General features: G+C 41.3%; 1 protein-coding gene across 4 annotated transcripts in view; it reads left to right on the forward strand.

Annotated features, from left to right (window-relative positions):
- CCDC93 (CCC complex scaffolding subunit CCDC93) overlaps window positions 1-20095 on the forward strand; it is an 87260-nt gene that overhangs the window by 38751 nt on the left and 28414 nt on the right. For all 4 annotated transcript variants that reach the window (XR_003001736.1, XM_024734476.1, XM_024734478.1 and 1 more), the window contains 2 exons: window positions 404-490; window positions 19392-19508. Coding sequence is in view for 3 of the 4 variants with exons in the window: in XM_024734476.1 (XP_024590244.1) it covers window positions 404-490; window positions 19392-19508 (204 nt within the window). In the remaining variant the exon portion in view is untranslated. The remainder of the gene's footprint in view (window positions 1-403; window positions 491-19391; window positions 19509-20095) is intronic.

Genomic DNA, 20095 nt, shown 5'->3' on the forward strand with positions numbered 1-20095 from the left:
AGTGCTTTGAAAGGAGAATTCCTTTTTAGGGCAGGAAGGGCCTGTAGCAGTCAAGAGGTAGTTCAGGAATTCTGAGATCCCGTTTCCTCTCCCATTTGTACTTTTTTCCTCTGAGTCCTATGCCTGCCAAGTTCCCTTCAGGCTCTTTTTAGTGACCCTCAGCAGTAAAATCCCTGGAATGATTTTCCAGGATACCCAGGGTCCGAGGAGAATCTAACACAGCCTGCTGAGTGACTCAGGAGGAGGGAGGTGACTTAACCTTTGCCCTGAAGCTTGTTTTCTCCCTTCCGTGTTTCCGAACACATGAGCAAAAGCCAAATTACTTTTTCCCCTGGGAATATTATCTATTTTACTTTAATAGTGTTCAGGGTTTCCTGAGAACACACCCTCCCTGTGATTGCAGAGCCGTCTGACCGCTAGTTCCGTGGGCCAGATCGTGGGCCTCTGCTCTGCCGAGATCAAGCAGATTGTGTCTGAGTATGCAGAGAAGGTATGTGGGGACCCAGCTGGAGCCTTTGCCTCAGATACTGCCCCAAGGACTTCTCCTGCTTACCTAACCCCTCCCAGCAGTGAGGGAGGCAAGTTGTAATTCATCAGCCATGTTTGTCAAAAACATACACCATGCAGAGTCATCCGCGTTTGCCCGTTAGCTGAATTCATTTTCTTCTGCAGTGCCTATTTTTCTATAAATATAAAGAGAAAACCTGTCTCTCAGAGCAATTATTGCATCTGATAAATGGACGTGTTAGTTACAGCACCCGCATTTTTCCTTCTCTACCAGGCTTCTTATAACTTGGGCTCAGTTTGGTGATGGGGCTGAGGGATGAAACTTTGCCACTTAGGAGATAAACCCCATAAGTCAGCCAAGCCCAAGGCAAAATTTTGTGTTCTGCTTTATTAAAAGGGTATAGAATGAACAAAAGCCTGAAAGTCATATTTCAGCGTTAGATTTTTTTCCATCCTAAGAATAGGCAGCAGGACCTTGAATATTTCAGGGAGACAGTGATTAATCATTTTGCACATAACTGATTCTGGTCTGGCTGAAACATAGTATCGGTAAAATCAGATTTACAGGGCATTGTTTCACGTCCTTCCTTCCCCAGCCCTACTCAGGCTGCCCCACTAAAACGTTGATGTCTGTTGAAGCATCCAGCTTTGCTGTCCCTGTCTCAACAGCCTTGACGACAAATTAGCTCTGCCCTGACCCTCTGAGCAATGTTCTTCTGAAGCAGTTGCACAGATGATGTAGTTGGGGAACAGCTGTCACCTGTAACCTGGTAGCTATAATCTGCTGTCAACACAGCGGGTGGTCACCTCCCACCAAGTGAGGGGCCTTCTGAGTAAGACTGAGTAAAATGGTACAGAGTAGTGGTTACCAGAGGGGAGGAAGGCGGAGGGAGGGCGAAATGGGTAAAGGGAGTCAACAGTACGGTGACGGATGGAAACAACTTTTGTTGGTGAACACACTTTCAGAAGTCGAAATAAAGTGTTGTACACATAAATTCATGTAATGTTATAAACCAGCTTTTTAAAAATGGCATAGAATGTCTGGGGAATGGAGTTCTATTGTTTTCCCCGCCCTCCAAATCAATGCTTCTTAACATGGGTTTTCTAATCCAACTTTCATAGAATCCAGAGTATCCTGTATTTTAATTTACCACCTAGAAAAGGTGACAGTTGTCAAAGTGTCATCTGAGATTTGACCGGAAAAAGATTTAGGTCATCCTAAAAGTACCAGTAAAATCAAAAGACTTGAAGACATAGTTGTGGAAAGAGTGATTAATTCACTGCCCTAAGAAGAAGTTATCTTGGTTTGCAGTCAGCACACACACCTGGATGGCAAGAGGGTGAGTCTGTACCTGCCCTTAGGTCGCCACATGGCATTGCTGAATCCAGTTTTTACCAAAAGACAAATGGATGGGGCACTCACTGCTGTTCCTACAGGGACTCTGATTTTTATCTTCATACTTGCCCACTGCAAGCAGATAGGAGCTCAGATGATAAGAGGGGAAGCAAGTAGGCAGACCCTCCTTAGTATACCTGTCCTTGCTTGCGAGTCTTGAAGCTTACCTGCCTTCCCCATCAGCTCAGCAATTCCTGCTGGGCCTCTATCCCCTGAGCGTTCCCTACCTCACCCTTGTACAGTGATCCGATGGCTGCATTCTGTATTCTTGCTTCTCTGCATCTGTTCTGTTCTTCCAGAAAAGAGTGAGATAGTAGTTTTGGACAGGTCTTTTTCCAAGGACGTATGTAATTAAAACTTCTCATGGAGAATTGGAGTTCACCAGTTCATTGCTTGATTGTCTGCGTTATTTGCATTAAATATATAGCATTAAAGACAAGTACTTTTAAAATTAAATTGCCTTTAATCCTGTTCCCGTATCACAGTTATCTCACATTTGCATATTTAATCCGGTGTTTGTCCCCAGATATCCATGGTAACACCTAGTTGCAATCATCATGTGTGTCTAGAAGAGGTAGAACAGTGTAGTTACAAACACAGCATTGGAGTCCTATCTTGGTTCACGCCTGTCTCCTCAACTTCCTAGCTCTGTGACCTTGGACAGTTTATTTAACTTCTTTGCTCTAGTATCTTCATCTATAAAATGGGAATAATAAAACTTTCCTGGCACGGCGTTGTAAAGATTAAATGAAATGTGAACAAAATGCCTAAAACAGTTCCTGGCACGTTATAGCCATGCACCTAATGGTAGGCTTTATTTGCACTTTTACAATTTGCTTTTTTTTTGGTCACATCAAATTCTAAACATTTTCCACGTTTCCAGTCTTCAGAATAGTTTTCACATGGATCTGATAGAGTAATTCATTACATTTCAGCTCATTTTTTATTATGTTTAATCCTTTAAGCTATGTAGAGTTCATTTTTATTTAGTCTAAGTGTACATTCATCCTAGTTTTCCTGCTCCTATCCACTTAATATCATTTATCAAATAATTTCTTTATACTCATTTGGAGATACTTTGTTATATTTTTGTATTTTAGATCTAATTTAAACTATGTATTTTCTTTATTGGTTTAAACTTCTATTTTTATTCAAGTTCCGTGGTAAAATCATGTTTGCTTTTTTGTTTTTGTTATTTGCTTTATTTGTTTGCTATAGTCTTGTCAATATCCTCCAGCCAAAGACCACTAGGAACATACCCATAGTTGAACAAGTTGGGTTTATTGCTGGTTGTAGTGAGGGAGACCACACACCAATGGGGAATGATGCAGCATCTCAGTAAGGAGGCATCAGAAAAGACTTAGGGGATTCAGACTTGTTTTAGGGGATTTGGGGGAAGCTTCAAGAAAGTAGAGCTTTGCTCTGTGTTGTATGCCTTAAGGAGGGGCAATTCAGTGAATATTATGTAAAGAAATCTATGAGACAGGGGCAGTGAATCAAGGTTGAAGCTGTATGCCCATGTTAGCTGGTATAGGGGGCTGTTTGATTATTTAGGGGATTTGAACAATGTTCAGGTTTCTGTCCATGTACAAACATGATTACAGAGTGGTCGATGCTTGTGCGTGTCTGATGTTGCTGTTCTCCGGAATTATTTACATTTAACACCGAAGCCTAGTATGAGTGCAGGCCAGCTCCCAGCAACATCAAGGCCTTGCTGAGAGTACCAGATTAGCTCTCAGATGTCAGGGGCTGCTTTTCTCTTCCTCTGAATTTAGTTATGTATTGCTACACAGGAATATTACATACATGCGGTGGCCTAAAATAACATAGTTTATTATTGCACTTTCTGTGGGTCGGTGGTTGGCACAGTGTAGCAGGGTCCTTTGTTTCAGACTCTTACAAGGTTACAGTGAAGGTGCTGACCTGGCCTGCGGTCTCATCTGAGGCTTGACTGGAGAAGGATCCACTTCCAAGTTCACATGGTTGTTGGCAGCATTCAGTTCCTTGACACCCGTTGGCTGAGGTCAGCAGTTCTGGCAGTCAGCTGGAGGCTGCCCTCAGTTCCTTGCCAGGTGGGCCTCACCAACATCACTTATTTCATCAAAGCCAGCAAAGGAGGCACCTCCCCACAAGACAGACATTACAGTTTTATGTGACATAATTATGTACATGCATCCCACCACGTTTGCAGAGACTGTGGGGCTCTTTTAGAGTTGCCCACCACAGCGTATTTGTTTTTCTCTTTAATCTTACTGCCATACATTGGGCTGAAACAGGGCACTGGCAATCCATCTAAAAATCCATGCCCCTACCTTCCTGGCCTCAGTAATGAAACCCTTGAAAGTAGAGATGGGATTGGGGAATGCTCAGGAGGAAAGCCTTTGGTGGCACTTGAAAGAAACCCAAATTAGGCTGAGATCAGGATGGATTTTTTGCTTAGTGAAGAAAAGGGACGCAATAATTTGGGGAGGGTGAAAGTGTGAAAGTGATTTTGTGACTAGGGAATGAATCAAACAGCCTGCCTGGTGCGAGTGGTTGGAAAGTCGACAGGCACTGAGAAATAAAAATGAAGTAAAAAACATGTGCAGGCTCCTCTTTCATTTGTAAAAGTTCACAGGTTCTTACAACAGTGTAACATGGTACGTAATCCATGTTTTTCAGAGCAAGTCCCTGAGATGCATAACTCAATTTAATATGGTTCCTGTAAAGCAGGGAAGAGGAATGTGAATAAGCTTCCAGATACATAATTCATGAGTGTCAGCAGGCTCCGGCCAGGGAGCACCATCTCCCTTTGTTCCCAGAGGGTGACACTCTTCCCAGAATGTACTTGGTGAGGCACCACTGTGCTTCGTGGTGTTACTGTCCAACATGCTCACTGCCTCGTAGCATTCATTTTTGCAGGGAAGAAGAATCTAGTACTGTGATTTGCAGAAAACGAAAAGCTTGACTGTCCCCAAAATACTTCCACTGTACTATCCCAGAAGGAAGGAAAGGAAGCTGAGCCAGGCAAGGCTGGGCCAGGGAAGGTGCAGGGTGCCTAGAAAGGCAGGAAGGGACTCTCCTCAATGCCACATGTTAATCAACTGTACACCATTTTGACTCATCTGCGACTAAATCATTCTTGGTCAACATCTCCCTGAGACAGGATCTGAAAACATTTTGTACATCTAGAGGCACAGATCTGTCTTGGGGAATCAGAAGAATCTACCCTGAGTGCCTTCTCAGTGCCAGATACTTTAAAAAAAATTTTTTTTATTAAAGTATAGTTGATTTACAACATTACATTACTTTTGGGTGTACAGCATAGTGATTCAGTATTTTATAGACTATACTCTGTTTAAAGTTATTACAAAATAATGGCTGTATTTCCCTGTGCTATACAATGTATCCTTGTTGCTTATTTATCTTATACATAGTATTTTGTATCTCTTAATCCCATACCCCTATCTTGTCCCTCCCCCAACCCCTCTCCCTACTGGTAGCCACTAGTTTGTTTTCTATATCTGTGCATTTGTTTTTTTATAGATTCTATATATAAGTGATAACATACAGTATTTGTCTTTCTGTCTTATTTCACTGAACATAATACTCTCTAGGTCCATCCACGTTTTTGCAGATGGCAGAATTTCATTTTTTAATGGCTGAGTAATATTCCATTGTGTGTGTGGGGGGTGTGTGTGTGTGTGTGTGTGTGTGTGTATACTTTGAATTATCATTCATCTGTTTATGGACACTCGGGTTGCTTCCACATCTTGGCTATTGTATAAATAATGCTGCTGTGAACATTGGGGTGCATGTATCTTTTTGAATTAGCATTTTCGGGTTTTTTTGATATATACCTATGAGTGGAATTACTGGATTATATGGTAGTTCTATTTTTAGGCTTTTGAGGAACCTCCATACTGTTTTCCATAGTGGCTGTATCAATTTACATTCCCATCAGTAGTGTACAAGGGTTCCCTTTTCTCCACATCCTAACTGAAATGTGTTATTTGTAGACTTTTTGATGATAGCCATTCTGACAGATGTGTGATAGCTCATTGTGGTTTTGATTTGCATTTCTCTAATAATTAGCGATGTTGAACATCTTTTCGTTTGCCTGTTAGCCATCTGTATGTCTTCTTTGGAAAATGTCTGTTCAGATCTTCCGCCCACTTTTTAATTGGGTTGTTTGTTTTTTTGATATTGAGTTGTATGAGCTGTTTATGTATTTTGAATACTAACCCCTTATCGGTAATATCATTTGCAAATATTTTCTTCCACTCCAACAGTTGTCTTTTCATTTTGTCAGTGGTTTCCTTTGCTATGCAAAAGCTTTTAAGTGTAATTAGGTCCCATTTGTTTATTTTTGCTTTTATTTATTTTTTTGCCTTAGGAGACAGATCCAAAAAAATATAGCTACAATTTATGTCAAAGAGTGTCCTGCCTATTTTCTCTTCCAGGAGTTTCATGGTTTCAGGTCTTACATTTAGGTCTTTAATTCATTTCGAGTTTGTTTTTGCATATGGTGTTGGGAAATGTTGTGATCTCATTCTTTTACATGTAGCTGTCCAGTTTTCCCAGCATCACTTGTTGAAGAGACTGTCTTTTCTCCATTGTATATTCTTGCCTTCTTGGTCGTAGATGAATTGATCATGGGTGTGTGGATTTATTTCTGGGCTTTCTATTCTGTTGCATTGATCTATGTGTCTGTTTTTGTGCCAGAACCATGCTGTTTTTGATTTCTGTAGCTTTGTAGCATAGTCTGAAGTTAGGGAGCATGATACCTCCAGCTTTGTTCATTTTTCTCAAGAGTGATTTGGCAATTTGGAGTCTTTTATGGTTCCATATAAATTTTATGATTATTTGTTCTAGTTCTGTGGAAAGTGTCATGGGTATTTTGACAGGGATTTCATTAAATCTGTAGATTGCTTTGGGTAGTATGGCTATTTTAATAATATTAATTCTTCCAATCCAAGAGCACAGGAAATCTTTCATATCTTTGAATTATCTTCAGTTTCCTTTATCAGTGTTTTATAATTTTCAGAATATAGTTCTTTTACCTCCTTGGTTAAGTTTATTCCTAGGTATTTTTTTTTTTGACACAATTTTAAATGAGATTTTGTTTTTAACTTTCTCTTTCTGATAGTTCATTATGAGTATATAGAAATGCAACAGATTTCTGACAGGAAATCTTTCATATCTTTGAATTATCTTCAGTTTCCTTTATCAGTGTTTTATAATTTTCAGAATATAGTTCTTTTACCTCCTTGGTTAAGTTTATTCCTAGGTATTTTTTTTTTTTGACACAATTTTAAATGAGATTTTGTTTTTAACTTTCTCTTTCTGATAGTTCATTATGAGTATATAGAAATGCAACAGATTTCTGTGTATTAATCTTGTATCCTTCAACCTTACTGAATTCATTTATTACTTCTAATAGTTTTTTTGGTGGAGACTTTAGGATTTTCTTTATATAGTGCCATGTCATCTGTAAATAGTAACGGTTTTACATCTTCCCTTCCAATTGGATGTCTTTCTTTCTTTCTTCCTTTCTTCCTTTGTTTCTTGTCTGATTGCTGTGGTTAGGACTTCCAATACGATGTTAAATAGAAGTGGTAAGAGTGGTCATTCTTCTCTTGTTCCTGATTTTAGGGGAAAGGCTTTCAGCTTTTTCCCATTGAGTATGATGTTAGCTGTGGGTTTATCATAAATGGCCTTTATTATGTTGAGATATATTCCCTTTATACCCACTTTGAGAGTTTTAATCATGAATGGATGTTGAATTTTGTCAAATGCTTTCTCTGCATCTATGATCATGTGATTTTTATCTTTCCTTTTGTTAATGTGGTCTATAACCTTGACTGATTTGCAAATATTGGACCATCCTTGAAATCCTGGAATAAATCCCACTTGAGCATGGTGTATGATTCTTTGTATGTGTTGTTGGATTCAGTTTCCTAGTGTTTCACTGAGGATTTTTGCATCTACATTTATCAAAGATATTGGCTTGTAATTTTCTTCTTTTGTAGTGTCTTTGTCTGATTTTGGTATCCAGGTAATTATGGCCTCATAGAATGAATTTGGGAGTTTTTCAGAATAGTTTGGGAAGGATAGGTATAAGTTCTTTGTATGTTGGGAAGAATTTCCCAGTGAAACCATCTGGTCCTGGACTTTTCTTTGCAGGGAGTTTTTTTTTTTAATTCTGTTTCACATCTAGTAATCTGTCAAATTATCTGTTTATTCTTGACTCAGTTTTGGCAGGCTATATGTTTCTAGAAACTTGTCTGTTTCTTCTGAGTTTTCCAATTTGTTGGCATAGAACTGTTCATAGCATTCTCTTATGATTTTTGTATATCTGTGGCATCATTTGTTATTTCTTCACTTTCATTTCTTGTTTTGTTTATTTGGGTCCTCTTTCATTTTCTTCTTGGTGAACTGGCTAAGGCTTTATCAATTTTATTTATCTTTTCAAAAAAAAAGACAGCTGTTAGGTTCATGAATTTTTTTCCATTGTTCTTTTGGTCTCTATTTCCTCTCTTATCTTTACTATTTCCTTCCTTCTGCTGACTTTAGACTTTGTTCTTCTTTCTCTAATTCCTTTAGATGTTAGGTTAGGTTGTTTATTTGAGGTTTTTCTTGTTTCTTCTAGAAGGCCTGTATTACTATAAACTTCCCTTTTAGAGCTGCTTTTGCTGCATCCCATAGATTTTTTAAAGTTGTGTTTCCATTTTCATTTGTCTTGAGGTATTTTCTGATTTTCTCTTTGATTTTATTATTGGTTTTTTAGTAGCATGTTGTTTAGTCTCTACGTATTTGTGCTTTTCCTATTTTTCTTACTGTAATTGATTTCAAGTTTCATACCGTTATGGTTGGGAAAAAAATGCTTGATATAATTTCTGTCCTCTTAAAGTTGTCGTGACTTATTTTGTGGCCTAGCATGTGATCTGTCCTGGAGAGCATTCCATGTGTACTTGAAAAGAATGTGTATTCTGCTGTTTTGAAATGGAGTGTCCTGTAGATATCTATTAAATCCAACTGGTCGATTGTATCATTTAAGACCACTGTTGCCTTATGGGTGATCTGTCCATTGATGTAAGTGGGGTGCTAAAGTCCCCTACTATTATTGTATTATTGTCAATTTCTTCATTTATGTCTGTTAATATTTGCTTTATACTTTTAGGTGCTCCTGTATTGGGTGCATGCATATATGGTAACAAGTAAAATATCCTCTCCTTGGATTGACCCCTTGATCATTATATAGTGCCCTTCTTTGTCTTTTGTTATAGACTTTGTTTTAAAGTCTATTTTGTCTGATACGAGTATTGTTACACCTACTTTCTTGTCATTTCCATTTGCATAAAATATCTTTTTCCATCCCCTCATTTTCAGTCTGTATATGTCTTTAGCTCTGAAGTGAGTCTCTTGTAAACAGTATATAAATGGGTCTTTTTTTTTTTTTAATCCAGTCATCTACCCTGTGTCTTTTGATTGGAACATTTAGTCCATGGATATTTTAATTATTGATAGGTATGTACTTATTTCTGTTTTATTACTTGTTTTCCTGTTGTTTTTATAGTTCTTCTCTGTTCATTTCTTCTTCTTCTTGTTTCTTCCCTTGTGGTTCTTTAGTAGTATGTTTGTGTTTCCTTCTAGTTTTTGTGTATCTATTGCTGGTTTTTGATGTGTGGTTACCATGGGGTTCATGTATCTTGGCTTATAACTGTATCTGTTGATACTTGTGGTAGACTGATAGTCAGTCGTTTAAGTCCAAACACATTCTAAAAGATCTGCATTTTTTTACTCCCCTCCCCCATGTTTTGTGGTTTTGATGTCCCATTTTACAGCTTCAGGTCTATCCCTTCACCATTTATTGTAGTCAGAGTTGCTTTTCCAGTTTTTTGTCTTTAATCTTTGTACTAGCTTACTTAAGTGGTTGATCCTCAGCCCTCACTGAGGCCTTTCCTAGTTGGATTTTTCCTTTTCTATAGATTCTTACTTCTTGTTATATAGCCTTTTCTTTTCCACTTAGAGAAGACCCTTTAACATTTCATTTAGGTTAGGTTTAGCATTGATGAACTCTCTTAGTTTTTGCTTATCTGAGAAGTTCTTTATTTCTCCTTCAATTCTAAATGATAAACTTGCTGGGTAGAGTATCCTGGGTTGCAGGTTTTACCCTCTCAGCATTTTGAGTGTATCCTGCCACTCCCTCTATCCTGCAAAGTTTCTGCAGAAAAATCAGCTGATAGCCTTGTATATGACTCTGTTTTTCTCTTGCTGCCTTTAGAATTCTCTCTTTGTTTTTAACTTTTGCCATTTTAATTATGATATGTCTTGGCATGGGTCTGATTGAGTTCATCTTGGTTGGGACCCTCTGAGCTTCCTATACCTTAATATCTGTTTCCTTCTTCAAGTTTGGGAATTTTTCAACCATAATTTCATCAACTATATTTTTGGCTCCCTTCTCCTACTGGGACTCCTACAGTGTGAATGTTGGTAATGCCTGGTGTTATCTCAGAGATCTTTTAAACTGTTCTCATTTTTTCATATTTGTTTTTTTCTTTTTGCTGTTCCAAGTGGGTGACTTCCATAATTCTATCTTCCAGGTCACTTATGCGTCCTTCTGTATCACTTAGTCTGCTATTAATTCCTTATAGTGTTTTTCATTTGTTACTGTATTTTTCACTTCTGACTGGTTCTTTTTTATGTTTTCTATTTCCTTGTTAAAATTCTCACTGTGTTCATCTATTCTTTCCCCTAATTCAGTGAGCATTTTTATTACTAATGCTTTGAATTCTTTATCTGGTAATTTGTTTACTTCTCTTTCATTATTTATTTTTTCAGGGGTTTCTCTTGCTCTTTCAATTGAGACCAGTTCCTCAGCCTTCTCATTTTGCTTAACTTTCTCTGCCTCTGTGAACTTACGTGAAACAGTAGTTATCTGTTACAGTCCTGAAGGGTGTCCTTATGTGGGAGTGTCCCTGTACAGACTACATTTGCCTCCTGCCTTTGGTAGGAGAGCTGGATTTGACCTCAAAGCAAGTCACATCTTTCCTCAGGGTGTGCTGGCAGCTCTCACCTTGGTAGAAGGTGGGGCTATAGATGGAAGGGCTAAAGCTGGAGCCAGCTGTGAGCTCAGGCTTCCCCTCTGCTCTGTGGCCATTACTGCCCTATCAGGGGCAGGGGCAGGGGCAGATCCCCAGCTGCTGTAGCAGAAGCCCTGAGGTTTGGCTCCAAGCCAGCTGTGTTCCCTTTAAGTGTATGCTCTCCCCTTTCTCAGCGCTGGGACCCTTTCCCCAGACGGGGGAGCAGTGCTGGAGCGAGATGGGACCTGTGTGGGCTCTCGGCTCATGACGGGGCGCGGGCTGTGGTGACCCGGCCACAGACAGAGGTCAGGGCTGCCTCCCTATGCTGCCTGTGCAAGCACCGCAGTGGCTCCCATCCTGCTCAGATGCAACCTCGGGGCCACGTCTTCTTTGTCCCTCACAGCCAGCCCCTGCCCCCAGCCTCTGCCTTCCCCGCCCTGTTGTGGAGCCATGCCACAGGGCAGATGGGGCCCATGTGGGCTCTCAGTCTCTATCGGGGTGTGGACTGTGGAGTCCAGGTGCCGTCAGAGAGCAGGGCTGCTTCTGATGCACTGGCTGAGCGAGTGCCAGCAGTGGCCGAGCTCTCTCCCCAGTCCACCGTGGAGCTGCGATGTGAAGTAAGCTGGGCTAGGGTGTTCACTTGTCTCAGGCAGGGGCACATGCCAGGGTGGGAAACGAGGCAGCCACTGGAGCAGTCCTCCGTCCGCCCTCCATCCTGCCCTGAGAGCAAGCCACCGCAGACATGCTTCTCTCCAGCGGAGTCCAGCCTTCCCACAGCCCTCCTGTTTGTCCGTCCCACTGGTGTTCCAGTCAGCTCGAGGGGCTCATCTTCCCGGTGCTGGACCCCGGGAACGGGGAGCCCAACATGCGGCTTGAACTGCTCACTCCCCAGGGTGATCTCTGCCCATGTAATCTCTCTTTTCCTCTGACTCCCTTCCCAGGGGACCCGACCTGATTGCTTTTCTTCCCTTCCCGCCTGATTCCGTGTGGATCTTTCTTACAGCCTTGGTTGTACAGGAGTCTTTCTGCCATTTTCCGGTTAGTTTTCGGTGAGAACTGTTCCGCCTGTAGGTGTGTTTTGGATGTGTTCATGGGAGGGGTGAGTTCCACTTCTACTCCACCATTTTGATCAGTCTCCTTTCCAGGTACTTTTTGTACTATCTTATTTAATTTTCAAAACAGCATGCTGCCTCCTTGCTTATAACCCTCAATCTCCTTTCCAGGTACTTTTTGTACCACTATCTTATTTAATTTTCAAAACAGCATGCTGCCTCCTTGCTTATAACCCTCTGCCTTCCTCCATCCGTATGTTGATACTTGCTCATGTGTAATTGAAGCTACCTGTTTATGTGTGCGTGGACCACACTTTACGCTTCTTCTCTGTAACCTCGGAGCCTCACCACGCGCCTGGCAGTGTTGCTGCTTAGTACGTAAGCATGTGATACTATATCTGTTTTATAGATGGGATGGTCATCAGAGGCATTAAGTAGCTTGTGTACTACCATGTAGCTAATAAGTTCCAGGTTTGCATACAGGACTGTCTGACTTTGAAACCTGTCTCTGTGGCAGGGTGGAGTGTCCTCAGGGGGCAGCAGGGACGGCCTCCTTGGCCATCTTTAGTGTCTGCCTCCCAGGCTTTGCAGTGGCCAAGCCTCTTTAGACTCTCCCACTGTCTGACTGCCCAGTGGGGCTGAGTGGAGTGAAGAAGCCAGGTCACGTTGGGAACTAACCACAGAAAGAAGTAAAAAACTGACGCAGCCCAAGCACTCACACACAGTCACGCCTAAGCTACTAAAAACTGTGGGATTTTCTGTTTGGGGTATGTGAGCGGCTTTTCATATCACTGGAAAATGCCACATTAAAATATTCTCATCCATCTCTCCAGAGTGGAATATCCTAGCCAGAAGACTGTCAACATCTTGATCTTATTTTAAGGTGAGATGCATTTGGGGTCATCAGGGGACTTATTTGTGGAGGAAATTCTTTTTCTCAATAGGTTTTGGAAACTTTCCTGTCCAGCACAGGGACCTTGCCTGCATCAGAAGGTCATGGGGTGCTTAGGAACTAGGAGACCCTGACTTTCGTTGGAGAATCTGTCCTGAGCTGAGCTGGAACCGGTGTGATTTCTAATAAGCTCAGGTATGAATGATTCTAATCTCATCACCTGACCCCACCGGAAAAACTTTTCTTCTAGCAGCATTAGCACGTAAGGTTGGGGAAGAAGTGTGGTACAGGGGAGGAGGTGCCCTCTTGGGGCCCTCCTACTGTGGCCGCAGACAGAAAAACTCAGGTTGGGATTCGGGAGGCGGTGGGGTGGCGAGGTCGGGGAGGATTTTTAAGCCCCTTCCTTCTAGGCTCCATTTTTTCACTTAAGGTCACAGATGTTAGACAGGTCATATTCCAGATCTATAAACTTCTGGAGGGCCAAGATTTCATCTTTCATCTCTGTGTTCCTGTTGCCTGGCACATAATAACGCTCGCCCATAGTTGCGGGTGCCTCTCCTTCCTAAGGCTTTTCTCTGATGTGTGGGTCAGCTCCGTGTCGTCTCCTTCGTAGCACTGCTCACAAGGCACTATTTCATTTGCCTCTGCTTGTCTCCCAGGACTACAATGTGTGCTGTCAGCCAGGGCTGGGAGCATTGTACATGCCCCGTGCCTAACGTAATGGGGTTTTCATAAACATTTGTTGAAGGAAGGAGAAAAGGAAGGGAGGAAGAAGAAGGAACGAGAAGAGCTTTCAAAACTCTCTCTTGCTCTGTCACGATGAAGGCTTGGGGAGAATGTGGTGGGTATAGCACCTTTATGGATGAGCGGGTGTCACCTGACTAGACCGTGAGATCTGTGTCTTTTTCCACGTTTCCAGTGCCTAACACTGTGCCCCAGTAAAGGTTAGCTGATGAAACAAAGGAAGGTGGGGAGAGAGATTTAAAACCATCAGAATTTGGAGATGAAGGAACCGTGTATATCTAGAGAGAATATGCTAATATGTTTGTGTCTCCAAACTGCTCCAAGATTTCCTAAATTCTGAGTTATGTAACACGGAAACTAACGGCGAAGAGAATGATACAAGCTAATGAGTTGTTGACCTGGTGGGATTGTCTCAAGTCACACAGCATAACCTATACCTTTCAGGGCCTTTATCAATTTGGATAAAGACATAGGAATTAGCTTCATCAAATTTAAACGTAACTTAAAGCTGGAATAGAAAAGGTGGCTAATAGATTGGAGAATAGAATCAACATTCAAAAATATCTTAGACTGAAATGTTAAGCCCAAACAAATAAATTCATTTTTTTAAGGAAGGTAAGAGTGAACTATTTTATTTCAGAAAAATCAGTCATACCAGTTCAGGATTCGATGAGGATGCCGTCCGACCTGACATTAGTTCACGGGGTAAAAGTGGGAGGTTTTGGATTTTGTTCACACCTCCTAAATATTAGCTGCATTCTGGGCAGATAGACTGTATTGCTCACCTTGGGACCCAGAGCTGTGTATTAGACTCAGCAAGTTTACATGAATATGGGTCTTTGAAATTCATGGGACTTCGTTAGTGAGAGTCAAGAATATTGAAAAGCACATTTATGTATCTGGTTTCGTTAATGAGAGCAGAGTGTAGATCAGGGAAAGTGAATGATCCCATCCTGTCTGCAGTGCTCAGATTCCATTGGGAATGCTCAAAAAGGGTTATGAGCTACGGTATGTCCAGGGGATAGCCAAGATGGTGAAAGGAGCCGACATCTTATTATGAACAGGAGAGAAGACAGAGCTGTGGGTGCTTCTTTGTTAGAAAAGTTGGACCGTTACACAAGAGTGATTACACTTTGTCTCTGTGGCTTCCGGGGGGAGCGGGTACGTGTGTGTGAGTTTGCAGGTCCATTTCTGCTGTTCGTTTCTGCCAGCTTTTTCTCATGATGCTTTGACTTCGTGTGTGCTTTTGATTTTTGACTGTCAGTTCATACTGCTTGGAAATTTATCTGTAGAAGTTCTTTGAGACCTGGAGTTGAAGCTCTGTTCTTCCAGAGAGGATTGTCTTTTGCTCTTACACGCATTTGGGCACACCCCAGCTCAGGCCCATTGTACACATAGTCTTGGCTTGTAGGTTTTTTGGACCATCCAGGTAGTGTGTACATTTAGATTATAGAACTGCACGAGGGCAAATCTGTTGTCACAGAATCTCATGGCAGATTGTTTTTTTTCCTGCTACATCTGTGTCAAGGATTATGCAAAGCAGTTGTTGAATTATAAAAATCAAAGCCTGAGATCAACTGGTTTTGGCAAATACTCTCAAGAAAAAAACCAACCTCCATGTGTACAGCTACCTCTTGGATTCCCACTTTTACTAACTTTTTGGCCTTTTAGGATTTCTTACATTCTTGCTAGTGCATAGATTTTTTTTTAAGACTAAAAAAATAAATATTTTATATTGTCTGTGTACTTGTTTGCAGTGGGAGGGTTTGTCAAGGTCCAGAAACTGAAGTTCATCTATTCAGTATGGAGAACTTGTGGCACCCTCATGAGATAAGGATCTTTTATTATTGACAGCTTACTAGCCACATTTTAGTGGGGGAATGGGAGAGGGATGACATAGGAAAGATTCCTGTATTAGGAAGGTTGATGTGTAGATAACCTTTTGGGTCTATTTCATTATGAAAGTATATAGTTTTAGCTAAGGTAATCATTTTTTTGTTTCTCTTAGGAATTTACTGTTTTGAACTGGACTAATATTATCGAGTGACATATATATCTGGTTCCCCTAAGAATAGAAATTGCAAACATCTGTCAATTATTAGAAAACATTGAATCTGCACTAGAAGTCATCTTAATCCACCCTGTGGTTTTGAAAGCACGTTCTTAATCTGAAATTGTTGAACAAAATTAGATTGGCACTTTAGCCCCTGCTCTAATGTAAACACAATGCAATATTTATAGACGGTTGGCATTCTTTGAGAGATGTTGGGCTTTTCAAGTAAAAATCAGTTAATATACCCCAGGGACTTAATCTTTTTCTGTCAAGGATTTTCTGTCAAGCCCATTCTCCTTTCTCCATCTGTCCAACTTTGTTTCATCCTTTAAGATCCAACTTGGTGATCTTTAGTTTTCTTGCCACTGTGACTGTCAGTGGACACAATGTCAGATGAGCCGTACTGTTTCAAAGACCTGTTTCTGCCTTCATTGGTCTAGTTCTTTTGGCTTTGAGGAGGGTATTTGAAAGAAATGAAAAATTTCAGTGACTTAATAAAAAGTGTGTTTGAAATATAGAGCAATCAGCTTCCCGTTGACTAGGTTAAGAACTCTCTTCAGTGCAGCTCTGGAATAAATGATTTTTTTTTCTGTTACAAAAATAACTTCCCGTTAAATAAAGCAGTTTGCGTAGCACCATCTCTGGACTCAGGCACATGGAGGAATTCACAAATTTATATGTACTGTGGGCCTGTTCCTGTGCCTGTTATTCATTTTAATTGCACTGGAGAAATGTCAGATGTGGAAATGGCACTTAATAACCTGACGTGTACATTAATGCTTCGCAGATGCAAGTTTAAGGGACTGCACAGAGCAGTGAGAATTGCCACCTAACAGCAAGAGAAAGGATTTTGAAAGCCCATGTTTGCTTGGGACATACACTGTCATAACAGAGATGTAATAGTAAGTTTGTATGGAGACTTGAGCATCCTACAAGTATTTTCTCTCTGGTTGGTTGAAGCAGCTGTCTAGTGAGGGTGGAATCAGAAAGCGCTTCCCCTCTCAGTTTCATGGGTGGGCCCACTGCATTGGCTGGAGTCAGGGTTAATGAGGCTGCCCCAGTCAGTGAGTAGATTCCCAAGAGAGCCAGCCCCTTAAAGTAATGGTTCTCAAAGTTTTTAGTTTCGGGACCCTATAAGAACCCTTAAAAATCACTGAGGAGGTCCTGAAAACTTACATATTAATTCATTTACAAATAACAATGGTAAATGCATTACATATTAACATCAGAGCAGTGATACCGTCACATGTCATATAACAGGTGGAAAATTTCACTGTACAATCATGAGAGAATGAGTGAAAAAATATCATATCCTAGTATCATTATGAAAAGGATTTTGACCTCAAAGACCCCCTGAAAGGAGCTTAAGGGACCATGTGGCTAAAAATTTAAATTGAGAGAGAGGCAGGGGCAGGGGGGAGGAATAGCCAACTAGCCTGGAAGTCCTCTTCCCAGGTTGCAAGCTAGCTACTGGTTTTCCTGCAAGAAAGGTTCTTGGAAGTGAAGTCAAAGGTCATAGTCTTAAACAAAGCCGTGTGTGTTGACAGGTACACTGATAAGAGGGTGTGGAAGCTGGGTGGGAAATGCAGTTTTCCTTCTTTTGGGACCTTGGCCATAAAAGCAGTTTCTCAGCAGGAAGGCATGCTAAGAGTTGGAGACATCATCCAACTCCTGCCAAAGGTGCAGGACAGCACTGAATGAGTACGTGCCCACCCTCACCCCCACAGACCGGAGGAAGTCTCCCTGGGAGGTGACCGAGACATGGATCCCCTGGAGCCTGCTTGCCCACAGCTTGACCTGATCCAAAGCCAGAGAGACAGCCAGAGGAGGTCAGGGCACTCAAGATAACCCTGACATCAAACAGAGAGACATACCACGTGGGGTAGTTCCTATGATTGGGGAATTAATTCCATTTCAGACATCAATAAATCATGAGATGGAGGGTTTATGTAATTCTGCTAGTAAAGCAGAATGCTCTGAGGATATGCCAGTGACATTTTGGAAACCAGTATCAAGGAATCTAAGCTGGATGTTAAAACCCAAATCTGAAATGAACTATAAGAAGAAAGCTACTAAATATATAACAGACAAAAGTGGCCAAATTGATAACATAGTTCAGGATGATGTATAGTCAAAGTGGAGGAGATATAATTGGTTAATTATAATTATGTTTCTGACAAGTGATCTGAAAATCAAGAGGGAGTGCTCTTTCCTTTTCCCCCTTTATTTATGCTCTCAAATAATTTTCAGGAACAGTTCTCCTTCCCTTGACTACAGGTTGTAAATATCTTGATGTGCCCAAAGTTAACTGCATTTTAAAAGTTAACTCCGATTTGAAGAAATTCAGATAAGCTGGAGTGTGTTAGTTGATATTTCCCACAGATCCCAGGTTTCAAAGCTAGCTGTTTTGTAATGTCTAGTTCTCCTTTATGGCCTAGCGGCTCACAAGCTAGAAAGTGATGTTTCCTGCCATTTTATGCAGCCATATCCTGCTGGTTGACTCCCACCTCCAGAGTCATTAAGCAGCAAAAAACTCATCCTCTATTAATAGTGCCTCTGACTTATTCAGGGAAATCCTTAACCAAGATAAGTGGTGACTGTACCATCCAGTTTCTTCTCGCTTTTCTGTCTCTTTCCACCAGAGGTAAATCTTCCAAAACTTTGAAGCTCGTGATCACTGTTCAAACATGCAGGGAAAATCAGATATTCATACAGTTTCGTTGTGCTTGGGCTTAAAATCAGCGATTAGCTTGGAACTGGGGTACTTCCAGTAAAGAAGGCAATGTGGTTATAATGGGTGTTCATTGGCTGGTCAATGAAGCTGTCTATTCGGTGATCACCCAAGAAGTGTTTTAAAGACACCTATTGGAATAGGGTCAAACTTCTTGTTTCTTGTTCCTGGGACTTCCTCTGGGGTCTTGAGGCAAGTGTTTGTTTTCAGTATCTGCACCAAGCTGCCGCCTTCTTTGCACGGTTTCTTGGTAACGTTGCTACGTTCACCTCATCACCCCAACCAGAAATCGCACCCTTGCTCACTTCCCATCCTGACAGTCTCTACGTCCTGTCCAGCCCTTCTTCTCCATCCCCTCACCATTTACACAATTTCAGGACCTTCCTCCTGGCCTCTCTCAGCACCTCTCGCCCCTCTCAAATCTATCCTCCGTGAACACCAGAGGAATAGAAATGAGAAATGGGCCCATGGATGGGGAGAAAAAGGTGAGAGAGAGACTGTTTCTTTTCATTGTAAGTGCTTCCGAATGGTTAAACTTTTTAACCATATATTTATAATACTTTGATGAAAGTGAATCAATTCATCATTCTTAATAACTGCAGAATGGTCTTAATGAAGATACTAAGATGACCATGTTATTCCTCTATTCGAGACCCTTTGATGAGAACCTATTGCTTACGTGATATCAACCTAACCGCAGTTACATATCCCTGTGCTTCTGCGCATGCTGTTCACTCTGCCAGGAACGTAGGCGCTCTTGATCGGGCTTTTGGTCATTGGGTCAAAATCTTCTTCTCTGAATTGGGTTTGCACTGGACCCCAGGGCCCCACTGGCTTGGTTGTGACCGGCTGCCCAGTAGTGTTCTGCCCAGACTGAGCAGGGACAGGGCTGTCTTAATGCACTGGGGCGGGCTAATTAAATCCTTTGGGTCTTCCATCTGTTTCTCACAGCAGTCTGAGCTATCAGCTGAAGAAAGTCCAGAAAAATTAGGAACCTCCCAACTACATCATCATAAAGTCATTTCCTTGAACAAGCAGATTCTGCAGAAGACCAAACAACTGGAAGAGGTTAGTGTTTTCTTTTCATAATTTTATTCAAGTAAAATAAAACCATTCTTCAAGAAGAGAGAAACTGGGGAAGGAGTTAAGATCTCCATGTCAGAATGGTCAAAGGTGAGTCTAGAAGAGGGGTCGACACTCGCAGGCCCTAGGGCAGTCCGGCCGCCACCTGTTTCTGTAAATAGTTTTATTGGAATACATGCACACTCATTTGTTTACATATGTTTTGTGGCTGTTTTCAAGCTCCAGTGGCAGAATTGAGACCGACAGAGCCGAAAGTATTTACTGTCTGGCCCTTTATAGAGAATATTTGCCAACCTCTGTTCTAGAAGAAGATCACAGAGCAAGAAGAGCATTTATTAATTCACAAAGATAAGCTGAGCACCGCTGTGCTGGGCACTGAACTAGGCCATGGTGGTGAAAGAAGAACAAGTTACGATCTCTGCTCTCAGGGGTCTGAAGGTAGTGATGAGGGGACATACTCTAGCCAAATACATCATTTTTTTCTGTCTTTATAAATTTAAATGCTTCAGCTCATTAAATTTAAATTATAGGGATAATACAAGCTCACTGTAAATAAACAAAATAGTATAGAA

This window comes from Neophocaena asiaeorientalis, unplaced genomic scaffold (genome assembly GCF_003031525.2).
Source record: "Neophocaena asiaeorientalis asiaeorientalis breed wild unplaced genomic scaffold, Neophocaena_asiaeorientalis_V1.1 scaffold32, whole genome shotgun sequence".
NCBI lineage: Eukaryota > Metazoa > Chordata > Mammalia > Artiodactyla > Phocoenidae > Neophocaena > Neophocaena asiaeorientalis.